The 20939-nt window shown below is 45.9% G+C and overlaps 1 protein-coding gene and 1 long non-coding RNA gene across 2 annotated transcripts in view; both read left to right on the top strand.

Annotated features, from left to right (window-relative positions):
* Window positions 1-103: 103 nt before the first annotated feature.
* On the top strand, window positions 104-4665 carry LOC308589843. The gene is made up of 2 exons (XR_014009504.1): window positions 104-149; window positions 4475-4665. It is a non-coding gene; the product is annotated as an uncharacterized lncRNA (long non-coding RNA).
* A 5833-nt stretch (window positions 4666-10498) lies between these two features.
* ANOS1 (anosmin 1) overlaps window positions 10499-20939 on the top strand; it is a 101043-nt gene continuing 90602 nt past the window's right edge. Inside the window, exon 1 of the mRNA XM_081197046.1 lies at window positions 10499-11013. Coding sequence (XP_081053172.1) covers window positions 10762-11013 — 252 coding nt within the window. The 5' untranslated portion in view covers window positions 10499-10761. The remainder of the gene's footprint in view (window positions 11014-20939) is intronic.

Below are 20939 nucleotides of genomic sequence, written 5' to 3'. Positions count from 1 at the left end.
TAAAATAAAAATATGCATTAACTACTAAAGTGAACACATTGATCTATGGAGGTACTGGCGAGCAGTGCTCCCCCCCAGGGATTATGCAAGGGTATCCAGTATCATTGTAAGAGGCTTCCAGGAACAGCAAAGGGACCCTGACTTTCTAGGTGCATGCTTGCTACAGAAGATGGCTTATTTTAGGTTCGGCAGAACAATAAGATGTTTTATTATACAGTGGTACCTTGGGTTACAGACACTTCAGGTTACAGATGCTTCAGGTTACAGACTCCGCTAACCCAGAAATAGTCCCTCAGGTTAAGGACTTTGCTTCAGGATGAGAACAGAAATTGCATGGCGGTGGAGCGGCGGCAGCGGGAGGCCCCATTAGCTAAAGTGGTGTTTCAGGTTAAGAACAGTTTCAGGTTAAGAACGGACCTCCAGAACGAATTAAGTTCTTAACCCGAGGCACCACTGTATTTTATTATATTTTGGCAGGCCAGTAAGCTGTCTTTCTTATGTTTCCCTTTATATTCTTATTTAATTAATTTGGAACCTGGAGCTTAATTGGATTCTTGCTCCACCCAAGTAATAAAAATTTAAAAAATTTCACACGAAAGCTTATACCAAGAACAAACTTAGTTGGTCTCTAAGGTGCTACTGGACAATACACACACACGCACACACACACACACACACACACACACACACACATTTCGACTGCGTCAGACCAACACAGCTACCTACCTGAATCTAGAACCAAGTAATATAGTTCCCTACACGCTTTTTTTTTGGTGGGGAGGGGGTACTCAGGGATACGCAGTACCGGCACCTCTTTTTGTTGTTGTAGAATAGTGTGGCGCTTACTGTAACAACTTCATGGTGAGCACCTTTTTCTCTAGGGGGGGAAAGCACTGCTTGTGAGGCTGGTCATCTGTAGTGGCTAGCATGGCTTGGCTGGACACCTTTCTTGACTTGCTGATGCTAGGGGTATCTGCTGGTTACGGAGAAAGAGGATTAAGAATTAAGGTGGCAATGAGATCAGCACGGTGCAGGCTCGGCAGCAGGAATGGTAGACTGACTCTGTCGCTGTGCCTGCACCATACTGACCTCTCCCTTGCTCACTCCCACTCTCGGTAACTGGCAGTGACCCCAGTATTCGGAAGCCAGGTAAGCAGTGCTGCCCCAAACAAGTGACCACTACTGGTAATTGTTCCAGATTTGTATAGGTATACCGAATACATTCACCCAATTTTAAAAAGCAGCATTTTTGACAGTTCTACACCTATAGGAAGAGGTAACATGGTTGTTTGGGGCTTCAGCGATCAATGTTTTGTTGTTGTCATCTTCCTGGAAATGGGCTTTCAAATTTGCTGGGAGGCGACAGTATGTCAAAAACAGTAATAAGCATTTTCTGGTCTACATGTCATAGTCATCCAAACTATGGTTTACGGGTACTAGGCAAATGTATGTGCTCTCAAGGAGGAGGTCCCAGCTGCTTTCCTCCTCCCCAGTCTTCTTTTACTCAACTACACGGTGACTGGAGGCAGAAAAAATGGCAATCCTCTGGAATCTGTGGTTGTTATATGTAACCTCATGGTAAGGCTGAGTCTTCCAGGGGTCTAAAGTTTAACAGAACTATGAGGGAAGTAGCATTTAACTTATATTTCTTACTGATAATATATAATCCTGAGCCAAAATATTCTGCCCTATGAGAAGAATTTTCTTACCATTTAAAGGTTAAATTCACAGCATTATGGTTTAAATTAGGCTGCAGTATCTCTCCCCCTGTTCCACTGCCATCTCACATGGTGTTGCTATTGAGGTAAAGCTAAACAGCAGCAGCAGCAACAAAAGTGAGATGAAAAACAAGGCATGAATCCAGATTACAGTTAGTCAGGTTAGTTTGTTGACAGAACATAGGGGGTTCTTGTGACAGTGAGCCAGAACAGGGGGGAAGAATTTGTTAGTTTTTGCTAATTTCCAGAAAAAATATATAAAAGAATGAATAACTATTTTGAGGAGCAGAATAGGCCCATTAGGGGCTGTGATGATTCTTCACATCTTTTGAAGTAGCCTGTTGGGTCCAAATTCTCCAGTAAATGAAATGCTATTTTATAAGTAATCTGCCTATTTCAGTGCAATAGGTCCCACTGAAATTACTGGGATTTACTTTTGAGTGGAGATGTATTGGTGTGCCCTGCATATAAAACCACAGTAGCAATACCACAGGACCTATGCTGCACGCACTATTGGTGTATCACACAAAGGTGGATATAACTTATGGCACAATCCTAAGCACGTTTATTCAGAAGTCCTACCAAATTCAAAAGTGCTTTCTCCCAGGTCAGTAGGGTTAGGACTTCAGTATTACTTGTAGTCCAGCGGTGAATGTGACTCACAGGTTAGGTATATATGGGGTGGTTTTAGATCTTAACTGAAAGCAAAAACATGGATACAATACTTAAAGCATAAGCGTGACCAGCTAGCCAGTATTCTACTGATTCAACCAATAAAACACTTTTCTCTCAGCATACAAGTACAGAGGCTTAAAAAGCCAATATACAAACCCTTGAACACACACACACACACACACACACACACACACACACACACACTACAGAATGGAATGGAATTGTTTCATTCCCCAAGTGGCCTATAGATGAAATTCATATACACACCTTTGTGAATTGGAGGTGGGAGCAGAAAACCTCTGTGTGCATACTGAACAGGGCAGAGGCCGCTTTAGAACCCAAAACCAAACATGGTTTATCAGAGTCATAACTGGGGGGTGGGTAGCCAGGTGTTTTGCCCCAGGTGAAGTCTCCAGAGGGGTGCCATTGAGGCTCTGAGCCAGTGTGTGTGTGTGTGTGTGTGTGTGTGTGTGTGTGTGTGTTTACGTAAATGCATGTGGGTGTGCGGGTGTGCCAAACTGGGTCTTTGACCTGGGTGAAATAAAGTCTAGTTTCGCCCCTGGGTTTATATTGATTACTTGAATATCTGTTAACACTAGTGATTTGAGCACTCTGAAGCCCAATCCCGTGCACTTTTACTTGGAGATATGTCCCACTAGTGAATTGATGGAATGCATATTTGTTCAATGGGATTTACTCTTAAGTAAATTGACATAAGAGGGTAGCCACTGTGGGACTTATTTCTGAGTAAAGTTACATAGGATTGGGCTGCAAATTTATTGTGTCATGCTTATCTTCATGGAATGGAATGTGTGCTTAGCTGCATATTTAATACAAGTTAAATTCTTTCAATTCCCTGGCATTTACCTCTTAAGTACCTTTAATCTTAAGTACATCTAATGGAGGTTGGCAATGGAGTCCCCTGCTAATATATTATAGAAATGAGTCTAATGGGGACAGATCAGTTAAATATAAACAGAGTATGTTAGGTAGAAGTGATACACTTTGCAACACTTTGTATCATTTATTTCTTTTTGTTTCTCTTAATAACATGCATCTCTATTGAAAAGGAACTTACTGATGTAGCATACGCACTCTTCAGGTGTTCCTTCCATGAAGAGGCAAGGGTGGTAAAATGGGGGCAGTGGGACTATGCTTATAGTCAGACCCCCCCCCAAAGTCTCATGGCTCCTTCTGCCCATGCCATGTTGGGGCCCAGTTCTACGCATGGAGACTGATGGCATGGTTTAGGAACCCTCATCTCCCAGGCTTCTAAATTGTCTGGAGCAGCTCCACTGCTACGGGAGAGGTGTATGCCCACTGGGTGGTTATGCCCATTGGGTGAGAATGGCAAGGCATATGACTTTGGGAGGTATTGCTAAATATGCAGTTCCGCAGCCCCCTTACACTTTGCATGAAAATAATGCCTGAGGAAGGCTAAAGTCAGTCAAACGTATATTATAAAAAGTGTGAGTATAAGGACATTGTGATGGAAATTTGAACTCAGAAAGCCTGTCACTTTTAAGACTCCAATATCCCCCAATAACACCTTCCTTTCTTCAGATATAGAATCATAGTAGAGATGGAAGGGACTCTGAGGGTCATCTAGTCCAACCCTGTGCAGTGCAGGAATCTCAATTAAACCTCTGCTTAACAGCATCCAAGGAATCAGCTCTTCCTGATGTTAAGTTGGAATCTCCTTTCTTGTGACTTGAAGCCATTGGTTCAGGTCCTACGCTCCAGAGCAAGAGAAAACAAGCTTGCTCCTTCTTCATGTGACAGCCCTTAAGATATTTGAAGATGGCTGTTACTGTTATATCTCCTCTCTGTTTCCTCTTTTCCAGGCTGAACATACCTGACTCCCTCAACTGTTCCTCATAAGGCTTGGTTGCCAAACCCTTGATCATCTTGGTTTACATGTCTACACGCAGGCTCACACCCCAGTCAATTGCCCTTTGGCTGCCACTCAAGAGCTTTCTGATTAAGATAGCAGACAATACTGAATTTTCCTTTTATGCTTTGTCACTTCCCAACTATTGTAAGAGGCTGCTGGGAACAGCAAAGTGACCCTGACTTTCTAGGTGCATGCTTGCTACAGAAGACTGCTTATTTTAGGTTTTGGCAGAACAGTAAGCTGTTTTATTATATTTAATTATATTTTGGCAGGCCAATAAGCTGCCTTTCTTATGTTTCCCTTTATATTCTTATTTAATTAATAAAACTTAATTAATTTGGAACCTGGAGCTTGATTGGATTCTTGCTCCACCTGCGATATAGTTATCTTCAGGGCTTTTTTTCAGGGGGCACACAATACCGGCACCTCTTTTTATTGTTGTTAAAAAGTGTGGCACTTACTGTAGCAACTTCATGATGAATATGGTGGGTGGAAAGCTGTGCTTTTCTACAGGCTTTCATTTAAGAGGGGAAGATGGGCTGATGCTTGAGTGGTATGGACTGAGAACTTAGCTGGTAGTTGTGTTTCTGGGTTATTAACAATAAGTCATGGGGTGCTCAGTAGCCGGATATAGGCTGTCTAGGTGTATATCCACCCTGGTGTGTGTGTGTGTGTGTGTGTGTGTGAGAGAGAGAGAGAGAGAGAGAGAGACAGACAGACAGACAGACAGACAGACAGATAGACAGAGAAAATTATATCAGAAGTTTGAAGACTGTGTGACTGCAAGAATTAAGGCTTTCATGGAATTGTAGAGTTGGAGGGGACAATGAGGATCATCTAGTCCAACACCTATGTCTTGAGAGGAGTTGAGAAATGGAAATGTTAGGATTTACAAAACAAATTGGGGAGTGATGGGGAGGTCTTGGATATTGCTTCAAGTCTCATATGGAAGTACTCACTTTTGTTCTATTCAGTTTACTTGCATCCCTACCTTTTCAAACGCTTGTTTTTATATTTGTTTTTAATGTTTGTTTTTGGAAGTTGCTTTGAGTTCCTTTTTTTCGGGGGGGGGGAGACTAATAATACTAATATATAATACGTAATACTTTGAGGATTCAAGTTACAGTGGTACCTCGGGTTACATACGCTTCAGGTTACGTATGCTTCAGGTTACATACGCTTCAGGTTACAGACTCCGCTAACCCAGAAATTGTACCTCGGGTTAAGAACTTTGCTTCAGGATGAGAACAGAAATGGTGCAGCTGCAGCACGGCGGCAGCAGGAGGCCCCATTAGCTAAAGTAGTGCTTCAGGTTAAGAACAGTTTCAGGTTAAAAAAGGACCTCTGGAACGAATTAAGTACTTAACCTGAGGTACCACTGTACATGCTACAGTTAGAAATGTATGCTCACACCAAGGCATATTTTCACAATACATATAGCCCAGCATGTACATGTCAGGGCCAGTCTGGTTTCTAGCTAGCAACAGCCTTAGACACATCCAGTCTCCGGATTCCTGCTGATGACTGAAGTGCAGCTGAGAGAGGTTACTTGAACAAGCAAGGGCAGATGGCCAGGCTTCTCCTGTTTATGCCAGGCCTTGCCAATCCAGAGGCTTCATACTGCCTGCCAATTGCCTGGTCTCGTCTTGCACGTCCCTTATTCCCTTCTGCACTCAAAGAGTGTTATAAGCTGGATAAGCAAACACACTAACTTCCACGTAGCTTTAGGCTGCAATCCTACACCCCGTTACCCAAGCCTCATTGAACTCAATGGATCTTATAGAATTGCTCTGTTACTAGATTAGGGTCCCAGCACTAGGCTGCGAAGTATCTCTACTACAGTACTTTCAATTTACAGAGTTTGAGGTCGTGTGAATGCCAGTTATAATAGCTAAAAATAAAAAAGAAAGTAGTTCATATCCATAACTTCAGCAAACTTTTAACAGCTCAAGATGTTTGGCATTTTAAAATGTTGCAGTTTTTACCTAAGGGTACTGGACTTAATGATTTCAAAACTTCATGTTTAAACAACACACTGAGGTTTTCTACAAGCTTCACCTGCTACATTCAGCATGAAATTGGAATAAGCACAGCTATTTGGAAACAAGTCTCACTTTAAACAGAAAGGCTTAGTTCCAAATAAATATGTTAAAGATTAGGTTGCCAAGCTATTATCTCTTGACACTTTTTTTTTTACAGCCTTAGGAAAAGTAAGGTTTGTAGTTCAGTTGTGCCAAGCTATGGTAGCTGGGGGTGCAAGAAGGGCTGAAGTTTCTGCTGTTGCCACAACATGAAATCACTGCCAAATTCCAGGCAAAGCCACTGGCAAGACTCAGTGCAGAACCATGCAAAAATTCCAGGAACCTTCGGAGCTGGAAAGACCTTTAGCATGGTGCTGCATAAACAGAACGTTCTTGCCAAGGTTTCTTCCAATCTCCTCGTGATATTGCCAAGATGCAAATTTATGCTCATCTTTGATCTTGGATGTCAGAGCTGCCCTCTTGTTGCAGCATTGCCCCAAGTGATACATATGTCCTCTTTTCTGTTTTGATGGTAGTTCAAAGGGAAAAAAGCAATTGCCCCTTTGCTGAATTTCTAAGGCAAAATGATATGTTTAGTTAAAAAACAACAACCCATGAAATATTCTGGCAACCAAAGAAATATGAAATTTGAACAAAGAAAATGCAACAGGACCTACAAGAATTGAAAAATGTCTGTTCTTATGTCACTAGGCTTAGTGTTCTTGTGCAGTGTTTATATGCACACCAGCTAATTTTATAGGAGAACATATTTGTCTGCTCTTACGATATGTTTAAAGAGTAAAACAGTTTTAAGTAAAGAGGTAACACCACAACTCTAAATATTCTGCTTCCATAACTGTCTTTTCTAAGAATTTGTGAACATTTATAAATATATTAAGTGGCTGTATCTGAACTTTGCCTTAGGCCGCAGTTTCAGTTTCAATAACTCCTGTTTTTCCATTGTCAGGTTTGGAAATTCCTTCAGTGCCAGAATGTTACATTTGAAGAAAGAGGCAAGATTACGTACTGAAAATAGTTTGTGCCAGTATTAAGACTGGTGCTTTTAAAGTCAGCACCTAACTTAAAGGAGTCCTCTTAAGGCGCAGCCTTAAAGTCTGTGTCTGGGTACAGTGGACATTGTCCTGATGTGGGGCAGTTGTCCCTCTCTCTGATTAGTCCTCTGCCCCAGACCATAGGAGGCAACTCCTAGGGACTGAGGTCCCTTTGCCCCCCCCCTAAAATATTTGAGGGGGCCAGGCCACCCCAAAGTTACTGGGTATTACCATTCAAATGGTGTGTGTGTGCCATGTTATGTGATCGATTACGCAGCATGGGGCTTACCTTCCCCCCTATATTTTATTCAAGATGGCATCCCTGCCCCCCGACAATACCAGCCCTACCATTAGGTAGGAGGCGGTGGATGCCTCAGGCTGCTTGTTTAGAGCAGGGGTCAGCAAACCTTTTCAGCCGGGGGCTGGTCCACTGTCCCTCAGACCTTGTGGGATGATTTTGCAAAGTTTTTTGCAGATAAAATCGCTCAGATTTGGAAGGAGCTAGACACCACCGTGGGAGCAGGGCTGGGGCGGGAGAGTGCTAGAGCTCTGTCTGGTCAAGTTGCATGGAATCAATTTCAATCCGTTACCCCCAAGGATGTGGACAGGCTGCTTGGACGCGTGAAACCAACTACCTGTCTCCTTGATCCTTGCCCATCCTGGCTTATAAAAGCAAGCCGAGAAGGGCTGGGCGATGGGCTCTGCGGGGTGGTGAATGCTTCCCTCTGTGAGGGAACATTCCCAGATCCGCTGAAAGAGGCGGTCATTAAACCGCTTCTTAAAAAAACATCTTTAGACCCGGCCAATATGGCCAACTATCGCCCAGTCTCAAATCTTCCATTCTTGGGCAAGGTGATTGAGCGCGTGGTTGCTGAACAACTCCAGGCACGCCTGGAGGATGCGGACCATTTGGATCCCTTCCAATCGGGATTCAGGCCTCATCATGGGACTGAAACTGCCTTGGTCGCGCTGGTTGATGATCTCCGGCGAGCTAGGGACAAAGGTGAGAGTTGTTTCCTAGTTCTGCTGGACCTCTCAGCGACCTTTGATGCAATCAACCATAACATCCTTCTGGACCGTCTAGAGGGGCTGGGAGCTGGGGGCACTGTTATACAGTGGTTTCGCTCCTTCCTCCTGGGCCGTGTTCAGAAAGTGGTGGTGGAGGGATGAGTGTTCAGACCCCTGGGCCCTCACTTGTGGGGTGCCTCAGGGTTCTGTCCTCTCCCCCATGCTATTTAACATCTATATGAAGCCGCTGGGAGAGACCATCAGGGGGTTTGGACTGGGTGTCCACCAATATGCAGATGATACCTAGCTCTATCTCTCTTTCAAATCAGAACCAGTGAAGGCGGTGAAGGTCCTGTGTGAGTGCCTGGAGGCGGTTGGAGGATGGATGGCGGCTAATGGATTGAAGTTGAATCCTGACAAGACAGAAGTACTGATTTTGGGGGACAGGGGGCGGGCTGGTGTGGAGGACTCCCTGGTCCTGAATAGGGTAACTGTGCCCCTGAAGGACCAGGTGCGCAGCCTGGGAGTCATTTTGGACTCACAGCTGTCCATGGAGGTGCAGGTCAATTCTGTATCCAGGGCAGCTGTCTACCAACTCCACCTGGTACGCAGGCTGAGACCCTACCTGCCCGCGGATTGTCTCGCCAGAGTAGTGCATGCTCTAGTTATCTCCCGCTTGGACTACTGCAATGAGCTCTACGTGGGGCTACCTTTGAAGGTGACTCGGAAACTACAACTAATCCAGAATGCGGCAGCTAGACTGGTGACTGGGGGCGGCCACCGAGACCATATAACACCGGTCTTGAAAGACCTGCATTGGCTCCCAGTACGTTTCCGAGCACAATTCAAAGTGTTGGTGCTGACCTTTAAAGCCCTAAACGGCCTCGGTCCAGTATACCTGAAGGAGCATCTCCACCCCCATCGTTCTGCCCGGACGCTGAGGTCCAGCACCGAGGGCCTTCTGGCGGTTCCCTCATTGCGAGAAGCGAAGCTACAGGGAACCAGGCAGAGGGCCTTCTCGGTAGTGGCGCCCGCCCTGTGGAACGCCCTTCCAGCAGATGTCAAAGCGATAAACAACTACCTGACATTCAGAAGACATCTGAAGGCAGCCCTGTTCAGGGAAGTTTTTAATGTGTGACATTTTAGTGTATTTTTGGTCTTTGTTGGAAGCCGCCCAGAGTGGCTGGGGAAACCCAGCCAGATGGGCGGGGTACAAATAATAAATTATTATTATTATTATTATTATTATTATTATTATTATTATTATTATTATTATTATTATTATTATTGGGGGCCGGACTATATTTTGAAAAAAATAATGAATTCCTATGCCCCACAAATAACCCAGAGCTGCATTTTAAATAAAAGCACACATTCTACTCATGTAAAAACACGCTGATTCCCAGACCGTCCTCGGGCTGGATTTAGAAAAGCGATTGGGCTAGATCCAGCCCCCGGGCCTTAGTTCGCCTGCCCATGGTTCAGAATGTCAGTAAAGGGAGGCTAATAAATAATAATTATAATAATTCTCAATTTCTACTGTTGGGGAGGCACTTGTGGGATTTCGTGCCTCAGGCGTCAAAATAACTCAATACTTGTGGGTTTGTGCCATAGCTGTCAACGTTTTCCCTTTTTAAAGGGAAATTCCATTATTCCGAATAGGATTCCTCGCAAGAAAAGGGACAAGTTGACAGCTATGGTTTGTGTGTGTGTGTGTGTGGGGGGGGGGAATCATTTGGCGCTCCGCCTCAGGCAGCCAAACTTCCCCTCAGGCCCTCATCCCTTCGAGCCTTTGCCCCTTTGCCCGCGCGCTGCACTTGGCGAAGGTGCTCCGTCAGGTGTTTTGCGCGCGACAGATGCACGATTCCCGCCCGCCTGGCTGGAGAGGGGCGCCCGTCTTCGCGGGAGCTTCGCAACGCTTCAGCCCATGCCGTGTGCAACACGGCAGAAAGTTATTCACCCGAAGCCTCCCGCCTTTTCAACAACGCCAAGCGCCCCCCCAACCCATTCCCTCGCTTCAGCAGCACCGCTGCTCGCGCGACCTGCCTGCGGTCAGACACCCCGCCCCCTCCCGCCGCGGTTGCCACTCAGGCCTCCCGCAGCCAATCGCGCCGCCTTCTGTCACCCCTCTCCCCACCCCCTCCTGGGAGTGAGGGGAGGGCGGTGAGCTCGGCGGAGACTGGCGGGGGGTTGAAGAGAGTTGGATGGTTGAACTTTTTCTCTCGCCCCCCCCCCCCTCGCCGAGTTTGCTCTCCGCGCCGAGGCTGCCTCGTCTCGCCTCCTTTCGCCTCAGTGGCGCGCGCCGAGCGTCCTGAAGGCGGCTGCTGTCGGGGCTTCGCTGCTCCTCCTCCTCCCGCGCTTCCTTCTCGCCGGCGCGCGTTATACACAAAGCCATGGGGTTTCAGGAGCCCGGCGTGCCTTTGACCCTTCTCCTCTGGATTACGGCTTCTTCCTGGGGCTGCTTGCCCGGCGTGGCGGCCGGCGGCGGAGGCGGCGCTGCTGCTGCTGCCGCCGCCGCCGCAGGAGAGGCGGCTCGCAGGCAGGACGACTCCTTCTCGGCGGCCAGCGTCTACGGAGCGAGGTGCACCTCCAGGTGCCTCAGTCTGCAGATCACGCGCATCTCCGCCTTCTTCAAGCATTTCCAGGTACGGGCGGCGGCGGCGTGGGGAAAAGCGAGAAGCTTCCCGGGCGGGAGGGCAGGGCGAAGCCTCTCTCCCTCAGCACTTCGTTCGCACCTGGCTTGCTCCAACTCGCGCGCTCCTCTCCGTGGGCTTCAGCCGGGAGAGAGGGAGCGGGAGGAAGGGGATGAGGGGACGTGAGGGGTCGCGGGCGGCACCTGCGCGCAAGGCTGAGGAGCCTCCTTCGCGTTTTACGCGAGTCCCGTGGAAGGCGGCGGGATTTGCTCCCCGGGAGACACGCGTAAAGCTGGGGGGGGGGCCCTCGGGAGGCGTTAAGCGTAGTGAGCGGAGAGCGGCAGTTGCCCCCCGATTTACACAAACCCAAGGGTCTCTCTCTCACACACACGTCTCTGTGATTCTAAGGGAGAAGTGGATTCGTGTTTGCATTGAGCAGAAGGTGGTCAGTTACTCCGGATCAAGCCACGCAGATCTTGAAGTGGGGCGACAGGGGTGCCTGGTCTGACAGGGCGACCGCCGAACCTCTGAAAGCAGATTATTTACTCCTAAACAGTCACTCGCAACCCTAATAGCAACACACACAATTTTTTAAAACAAATAAATAAGGGCTGACGTCCCCTTTCCTTTCCGCGATGCCTGTTCACGTGTGGGACATATTTCCCATCTACGTTAGTACAGTAATTATTATTTTATCCGAGTGGCAAAGAGGTCTCTATTCTTTCTAGTGAGTGCGAGTAACTAGAGAGAGGTGGTTATTCTGGATTCACCAACCCATGATAAAAGTTTGTGGTTTCCAGTCAGCTTCTTTCTTACTGGAAAGCGTTATGGCATGTCTATATTGCTTGCCTCCTGAAATTGCTGAAAAGGTAGAAGAAGGTACACAGGGGAACCCCTCCCTTGCCCAGTAAAACATTCAGTTCATTCTTACTGGTCCCTTTCAGTACAAGCCTGTAAGTGTCTGCATGTGTGAATGAGAGAGTCCCGGTAGATGCTGAAGTTGTTCTTACATTTCGCTGTGGTTGAATGCAGCCCTGCATTCTACAGTTGTGTCTTTGCAATAAGGCTCGCAACCGGTTTGCTAGTTGATTGGCCAAGAACAGTTTAGCACACAAGCTGCTTGATTCTTTTCAGAGTTCAGGCTGCCTGACTCTACTAAAATCACGGGCTTTAGATGTTCCAGCCTGCCTAACGCTGCGTAGGGTTGGGCTGTAAAAGTTCAGAAAACAGGGCACTTTGAAAAAAGGTGACCCCTGAAGGCAGGGAGGGAAGAAGTTAATTTCTTATGTGGATCTCTGCAGGTGTCCCATTTACTTTGCATTTATTTCTCTGGCAGTTATTTTGATAGCACAGAGTGTGTAATGTAGCTTCTGTGCTTCCTGCCAAAGGCAATGTGCTGGAGCAATTTTCCCTGATCACTCACGTGCAGATCGTGTTTGGATTTTGCCTGGAAAAAGAAGCAGGAGACGATAATGGCTCAATTTTCCACCAGTGCTTTTGAATCCAAAAGCAACTGAATGGGTGGTGGTGATGTGATAATCAATAACTGTGTTTTCTGTTACCTACCCTAAGCATTTTTGCAGAATATAGTATCTTGTTTCTTATTAATGCACTCCTTTAAAAAGTGGGCAGATTTGATGGTACTGTGTTTTAGGTTGATATTCTGAAAGTATGAAGTGGTAAGATGATGGGACCATAAGCTACTTTATATTCAGAATTCATGTGTGTTGGGGAATAGTTTTTCCTTCTGCAAAGGTTTTCTTGATTTTCATTGTTTCAGAAATCCATTTATATAAATGTCCATTGTCAGACCAGAAGAAAAAAGATGCAGCAAAACATCCCTCTATGCTGCCTCTTAGAATATGGATGTTACATGCAACCATGGTTTTATTGCATAGAATTACAAACACCTTGTACAGAATAGGTACTGATTTCCTGAGTGAGGGGGTTATTCTTGTAGCCTTCTGATCAGGCTTTTTTTAATTAATAGAAAAAAATAAATCCAGGCTTTTCCTGCCATCACTTTCTATGCTTAAACTAGAGTTACTCTAAAAATCCAGATGAGCACAGAGAGAATATTATGAAAATGATTTACAGGTGGTACATGACACCAGTCAAGCTTGCAAAAATCTATCACTTGCCCGATAATACATGTTGGAAATGTAAAGAAACTGAAGGTACATTCTTTCACCTTTGGTGGACGTGCCCATGGATTAAGGCTTTCTGGGAGATGATTTATAATGAAATGAAAAGGGTATTTAAATATACCTTTCTGAATAAACCAGAGGCCTTTCTCCTGGGCATGGTTGGCCAATTGGTGCTAAAGAAGGATAGAACTTTCTTTATGTATGCTACAACAGCAGCAATAATACTTATTGCAAAGTATTGGAAGACACAAGATTTACCCACTCTGGAAGAATGGCAGATGAAGGTGATGGACTATATGGAACTGGCGGAAATAACTGGCAGAATCCGAGACCAGGAGGAAGAGTCGGTGGAAGAAGATTGGAAGAAATTTAAAGACTATTTACAGAAATACTGCAAAATTAATGAATGTTAGAATGATGTTGGATTGAAGTTAAGTGGTTTTTAGCAGCAATGTTAAAAGGAATATGTAAAAATGGATTGTTAACAGGTGAAAATTTTAAGTTATTATATTTTAAGATAAGAGATTAAGATAAAATCAAAGAGGGAAAGGATTTGCTGAATTAACTAATTTGAACTGGAATACAAAAAGGGAGGTGTGAGGAGGTCGGGGAAAGAAGCCAATGAAAGATAAGACATGGAAAGACTAATCTGTTTTTTAATTGTTTTTATCTTGTATTTTCATTTTCTATTTTTCTCTCTTTATTTCTTTTTTCTTTTTTTGCATATTTTGTGATATGTTGAAACCTTAATAAATATCTTAAAAAAAAAATCCAGATGAGCACAACCTCTGTGATCATGTGAGGCTAACAGCATAAGCCTTTATCTTGGTACCTACTCAGAAGTAAGTCTCATTTTGCCCAATGAGGCTTCCTCTTATGTAATAGAATATAGGACTGTGGCCTAATTGTATTTTTTCCCCAGTCCAAAGCTTGCTATCTAAATGCACATCTGTGTCTCATAATTATATTCCTTGGACCTTTGAACCTTGCTTCTCGTATAGGTATGCATGAATCTATTAGTGTTGTTTAGTTCTTCTTTACTTCCTGGCAATTCACACCATGGAACAGAATCATCCAGGTATCTGTTCTGCCAGTGCAGCTTGCATGAGTAGTTCTGGGATAACCAAGGCAGGGATAAAGGGCACCTTGTTTAACAAGGAGGCTATTTGTGTGCATCTCTTGCTTATTGCAAAGCATTCAATCAACAGCGTGGGAAGCTGCCGGGTGGGAGGGATGCAGTGTGTCCCCTAAGGCTACAATCCTATGTCCAGTTAAGTGTGCTTAAGCCTTGTTGAAATAAATAGGATGTAGGTGTGTTACAGGGTACAGAGTTGTAGTCTAGTTGTAGAGGGCACCTGCTGTTACATTTATACAAATGTGGCCTCTCCAGATTCTACAACAGAACATAGCATATCTTGTGCCACAGAGTTCTACTTTCATCAGTTCGAGTAGATTTTATTTCAAAGATAAGAGCAAGCTGGCTACTGGTAACTCCAATATGGACATATTTATCATATCCATAAGTTCTTCATTTTAAAATTCAGCACATATTGCTGACACAGTGACTCAGGAAGTCTGATAAATTAAAAGACTCTTGATACATCACAGTTGCTTGGTTTTTAAATAAACCCACTTTAAATACTTTCTCTGTTCACATGTGCTGGTATCCACTTTGTGGGGAGGGGAGTGTAATAATTGGAGTGGGCAGAGATAAGTTCCTGTGCTCATTTTGAAGGGTTTGGAGGAAAGCTATTGTATATAATTGAGCCTTGCTAACTGGTGGTGGGGAACATCAACATTTGTAGAATATTTCTCGATGAGCTAAGCACTCACATTAAATACATGCATAATGCACAGCACAATGTATATATGATTACTTATATTCCATGAAGTAGGCAAGAATTACAATACAGACTAGTCAGCAAAGATATGGCACGAGAGTACTCTCACTTACTACCTGTGACAAAATCCTGCTGACTCAATGAGAGATCGTACTAAGCAAATGTATACTGTATAGGATTGACTGCACCTGTTTGTATGGTGCTCTCTGTAGCACACTTTTAAAGGTTGAAGTAGACTTTGGTCCATTCAAGTTTATGCCATAGTGAGTTTTTTTAGGCTATAAAATGCTACAAGACCTTATGGTTCTTACTAAAGAATGGTTATGAAAGGTGCTATTCATCTACTTTTGCATTTTTTTTCCTTTTTGCATTCATGGGAGAGGTATCCAATGTTAGTCCTACTCAGAGGAGATGTAATGAAATCAATGGGTCTGCTTCTATTACTCTTAGTTTTCATTCACTTTCATGTTTTCACTTATTCTGTTTCTAGGTCTCAACAACCAAGTAAAGAATAAGATCTCAACCATGAACTGAATGAATTATAATAATTTCCCAGCATCCCATTTGCAAGTGAAAACTAACACATTCACTTTTTAGACAAGCTCTTCATTTGAATGCACAATGTATGTATGATGATTCCAAAGCACAGCAAAGCAAGACAAACAAAATCAAATCCAGACTAGGTGATGAAAAAGTAAAGAGATAGAGCTTGATTGTCATCCTTACTATTTTCCTATGGAGCTCTTGGACTTCACATTCAAGGAACAATCTGTGGTAGGGCAAGAACATTTCACCTGTCTATGAAAATGCCTACTTTTGTACTCAATGTATTAATCTTCACCCAGGTGAACCAGAAAGAAGAAGAATCAGAAGTGCACTCTGTTGTTTCAAGAATGCAGGGTGTATAGAGCATGCACGCACCCCCCACCCCCACACTGTAACCCATCTGCATTCATGATTAGTATAGTTAAGTATTGATTAGATAAACATACACTAGATAAAAATTCAAACTAAAAACTGCCTTCTATGAACATGTCTTTTCTTCAAGAGATATATCAAAAGCTGGAAATTGTTAAACCCAGTTAATTATCCTGAAAGGGGATTAGTTAACCCCCCTTTTTTTACTGTTGTCAGTTGGTTGTAACTCTTTTTGTTTTACAGTTTCACTGGCTAAAGGAAGCAATTTACACCAGCCAGTTCTTAGTGAAAGGCCTTTTTATGTGCGTGCTTTCTTGGCATGATTTCTTTCTGAAGTAAAAACTGCTGACAGAATGCACATTGCCAAACAATAGTGATTACATTTTAATTAGCTGGGGTGAAATAAGCTGCAAATTACTCAGTTAGGACTTAATAACTGGTTGGTCTCTCCCCCCATGCAAATCAATTGCAAATCAGTGGCTTTAATCCTAACCTGTGAAAGAAAAATTCAATCCATCTAAATTAGAGGGGATTAAATACTTCTAAAACTTGAAGCAGTGGTAATATACAAAAGGTGAAGTGATCTTGTTAACAAAGGTTAAACTTTCTGTTCTCTTTTAATTGAGAAAAGAGAGGAAGTGAAGAGGTATATGGCAAACATAACATTGTCCTTACTACTTGGGATATACAGGTGATGTCCTGGTCAAGCAGGTGTGGCCAGCATTGTTCTGTCATGCAAACAAAGGTAACTTTGCACTGTTACTTTACCATAGCCATTTCAGAAGGACATTTAAAGTGTAAATGATGCTGCAGTACAATAATCCACTACCTGTCTTCAGACTTTAAAAGAAGCAAAAACTGCTATAGCTTGAACAGCAGGACCAATTGTCTTATAGCAAGAAATACAAGACTTGCATGTTTCGTCCTAAGAGATCTCTGATTCATCTGCACCAGTCTTTGATTTACTGTATGGAGACATTGCTTTGATGGCAGTTACTAAGCTGGTCTCAAAGGAAGTAAAGTAGGTTAAATGATGCTTTTTACTGGGCCACAATCTGTAGGGAATAGTATACAAGCTTTGGAGTTTTGTCAGAGCTGTTTTTTTAAAAAATAGTTCCATACATACACACTTTTTCTGTACATAAAATGCTCCGGAGGAATGGGATTGAACTGTTTGTGTGTTTTGTAATTGGTAAAAAAAGAATAGTTCAACTCAAGTAGTAAAATACCCCTGTGCACTTGTGAATAGCAATAGATGTGTGGCGCTGCAGGGCAGAGTATGGCAGATTACAGTTGGGAGAAAACATAGCTAAATCTTTGTCGCGTGAAGACGGAAATAGGTCGTGTTCTATTGTATTAGACATCCACATTGTGCAGAGGAAACTTCTGTTCACCTTGCATGGTCCAGTTGTTGTTCACATTCAGTTAGTTAGTTGGCATTGGGCCAAGGAGAATTGGGTAATTTCCCCTCTCAGTCCTGAAGCTCACTAGGAAATCTGAGGCCCAACCTGTGGAAGAAAGTTGTTCTGAGGCTAAAGTGGGATAATAATCTCCATGTGTGCCACTTTGAGCTCCTTGGAGAAAGATCAGGATTTGAGATACAGTGGTACCTCAGGTTACATACGCTTCAGGTAACATACACTTCAGGTTACATATGCTTCAGGTTACAGACTCCGCTAAGCCAGAAATAGTGCTTCAGGTTAAGAACTTTGCTTCAGGATGAGAACAGAAATTGTGCTCTGGCGGCACGGCGGCAGCAGGAGGCCCCATTAGCTAAAGTGCTGCTTCAGGTTAAGAACAGTTTCAGGTTAAGTATGGACCTCTGGAACGAATTAAGTACTTAACCCGAGGTACCACTGTATATCTACATGACAAATACAAGGCTAGTAAGAACACAGCCATAGCCATAGTTTTCAGCCATAGTTGTTGAAATTGAGTCTCTTCTAAGATGTGAATGGCTTGTACTCTTCTTTAAGGGGTGAGATAAAACCAGGGGTCAGCAAGGCTTACTGGGCATGGGCTGGATCGCTCCCGAGGAGATCCTCCATGGGCTGGACTAGCGCAGCGTGATGCTGGAAATCGCATCTGCACATGTCCACTGCATCAGAAATTGCTTCTGCGCATGCCCAGATGCTGAAAATCACGGCTGCGCAAATGCGATTTCCGGTGCCTGGGCATGGGCAGAAGCAATTTCCGGAGCCACGGAAGAGAGTCCCATGCCACACTGTGCCAGTTTAGCACAGCGTGCGGGGACTCACCAAGCAGGCAGCTCAATTTGGGGGTGGCTCATGGGCCAGTTAAGCGACCCTCATGGTTGCCGACCTCTGAATAAAACCTCTTAATCCCTGCTTGGCTGTGAACCATATTGTAGTGTTTCTTGTGTCTAATCACTCCATATATCATTTTTTGTGTCATACACTTCATAAATTGCTATAATCTTGGGAGCATGGCAATGAAATTCTAATTTGGATTGAGCTGCCTGGTTCTCTGTCATGCATGAAAACTGCACTAACTGTAGAGAAGCTTAAAGACTGCTGTACTTTAGCACAACAGAACTTTCTGATTTTGTGGTTGGATGTTGTGTCTTTGTGGTGGTGTTGTTGTTGCTGCTGCTGTTCTACAGCACTTTTAGCTTTGGGGGAAAATATTATAGAAATATCTTAATAAATGAAATAAAGGAGAGGTGTGTGGGTGTGTTTCTTAACTTTTAACAATTCGTTAATGTTTTCCTGTGTAATCTCTCCAAGTAGGCCCAAGACAGTAAAAAAAAAGCCTTGAAGGGAAGCAATGAAAAGGAAAATGGACAAGCAACATACCTGCATTTCATGCTTAGTGTTTTTGTTGCTTTTGTAAATGTAGTCACTCTGGCAAGAATGAAACTATTTCACTTCCTGCCATGTATAGATCTCTGTAACTGTGTAACTGTGATATGCTTTGTGGTATCCATATGTAACTTAACCAGTGTCATGGATAGTTCTGTTGGTAGAGAATCAGACTCTTAATCTCAGGGCCATAGCTTTGAGCCACACATTGGGCAAAAGATCCCTGCATTGCAGGGGTTGGACTAGATGACCCTTGTGGTCCCTTCCAACCCTACAATTCTAGAAAAATTTAGTTCGCTACATGGAAAAATTACTACAATTTACCCACGTGTTCTAGATCAGGGATGGGCAGCCTGTGGCCTTCTGGATGTTGCTAAACTATAAATCACACCATCCCTTACCATTGGCTATGCTGGCTGAGGCTGATAGTAATTGGAGCCCAACAACAGCTCAGCAACAGCTGGAGGGCCATAGGTTCTCCACCCCTGTTTTAGACAAATAGCTCCAATAGCTGTGGAGGAAACTCGCAGAACTAAAAATTGATCAGCGCTTATTGATTCTAATACAAAATCTATACTCTTCCAATGTCTGTCAAGTCAAACTTAACACCAAAGGTCACCTTTCATCAGACATCCCAAACTCGAAAGGGGTAAAACAAGGGTGTATTATTGCCCCCTTTCTATTTAATTTATTTTTATCAGACTTGCCAGATCACCTTCAAAAAATAGAATCACATGCCCCTAAACTTAATCAGAAACCAGTTCCTCTCTTATTACCGTATTTTTCGCCCTATAGGACGCACTTTCCCCCCTCCAAAAATGAAGGGGAAATGTGTGTGCGTCCTATGGGGCGAATGCAGGCTTTCCCGGGCTTCTTGCAGCTCCGCGCCACCCTCCGGATACCGGCGCAAAGCTGCGCGGAGCTCCGGAGGGTGGCGCGGAGCTGCCTGCGCTCCAGGGCTTCTTGCAGCTCCCCGCCACCCTCCCGATCCCGGTGCGAAGCTGCGCGGAGCTCCGGAGGGTGGCGGGGAGCTGCCTGTGCTCCAGGGCTTCTTGCAGCTCCGCGCCACCCTCCCGATCCCGGCGCGAAGCTGCGCGGAGCTCCGGAGGGTGGTGGGGAGCTGCCTGTGCTCCAGGGCTTCTTGCAGCTCCGCGCCACCCTCCCGATCCCGGCGCGAAGCTGCGCAGGGCTCTGGAGGGTGGCGCGGAGCTGCCTGCGCTCCAGGGCTTCTTGCAGCTCCGCGCCACCCTCCCGATCCCGGCGCGAAGCTGCGCGGGGCTCCGGAGGGCGGCGCGGAGCTGCCTGCGCTCCAGGGCTTCTTGCAGCTCCGCGCCACCCTCCCGATCCCGGCGCGAAGCTGCGCAGGGCTCCGGAGGGCGGCGCGGAGCTGCCTGCGCTCCAGGGCTTCTTGCAGCTCCGCGCCACCCTCCCGATCCCGGCGCGAAGCTGCGCAGGGCTCTGGAGGGTGGCGCGGAGCTGCCTGCGCTCCAGGGCTTCTTGCAGCTCCGCGCCACCCTCCCGATCCCGGCGCGAAGCTGCGCGGGGCTCCGGAGGGCGGCGCGGAGCTGCCTGCGCTCCAGGGCTTCTTGCAGCTCCGCGCCACCCTCCCGATCCCAGCGCGAAGCTGCGCGGAGCTCCGGAGGGTGGCGGGGAGCTGCCTGTGCTCCAGGGCTTCTTGCAGCTCCGCGCCACCCTCCCGATCCCGGCGCGGAGCTGCGCGGGGCTCCGGAGGGTGGCGCGGAGCTGCCTGTGCTCCAGGGCTTCTTACAGCTCCGCGCCACCCTCCCGATCCCGGCGCGAAGCTGCGCAGGGCTCTGGAGGGCGGCGCGGAGCTGCCTGCGCTCCAGGGCTTCTTGCAGCTCCGCGCCACCCTCCCGATCCCGGCGCGAAGCTGCGCGGGGCTCCGGAGGGCGGCGCGGAGCTGCCTGCGCTCCAGGGCTTCTTGCAGCTCCGCGCCACCCTCCCGATCCCGGCGCGAAGCTGCGCGGAGCTCCGGAGGGTGGCGGGGAGCTGCCTGTGCTCCAGGGCTTCTTGCAGCTCCGCGCCACCCTCCCGATCCCGGCGCGGAGCTGCGCGGGGCTCCAGAGGGTGGCGCGGAGCTGCAAGAAGCCCTGGAGCACAGGCACCTCCGCGCCACCCTCCCGATCCCAGCGCGAAGCTGCGCGGGGCTCCGGAGGGTGGCGCGGAGCTGCCTGTGCTCCAGGGCTTCT

The sequence above is a fragment of the Podarcis bocagei genome, assembly GCF_964188305.1.
Source record: "Podarcis bocagei genome assembly, chromosome: 6".
Classification (NCBI taxonomy): domain Eukaryota; kingdom Metazoa; phylum Chordata; class Lepidosauria; order Squamata; family Lacertidae; genus Podarcis; species Podarcis bocagei.
Note: the sequence above shows the minus strand (reverse complement) of the source record. Positions and strands in the feature narration are given on the sequence as shown.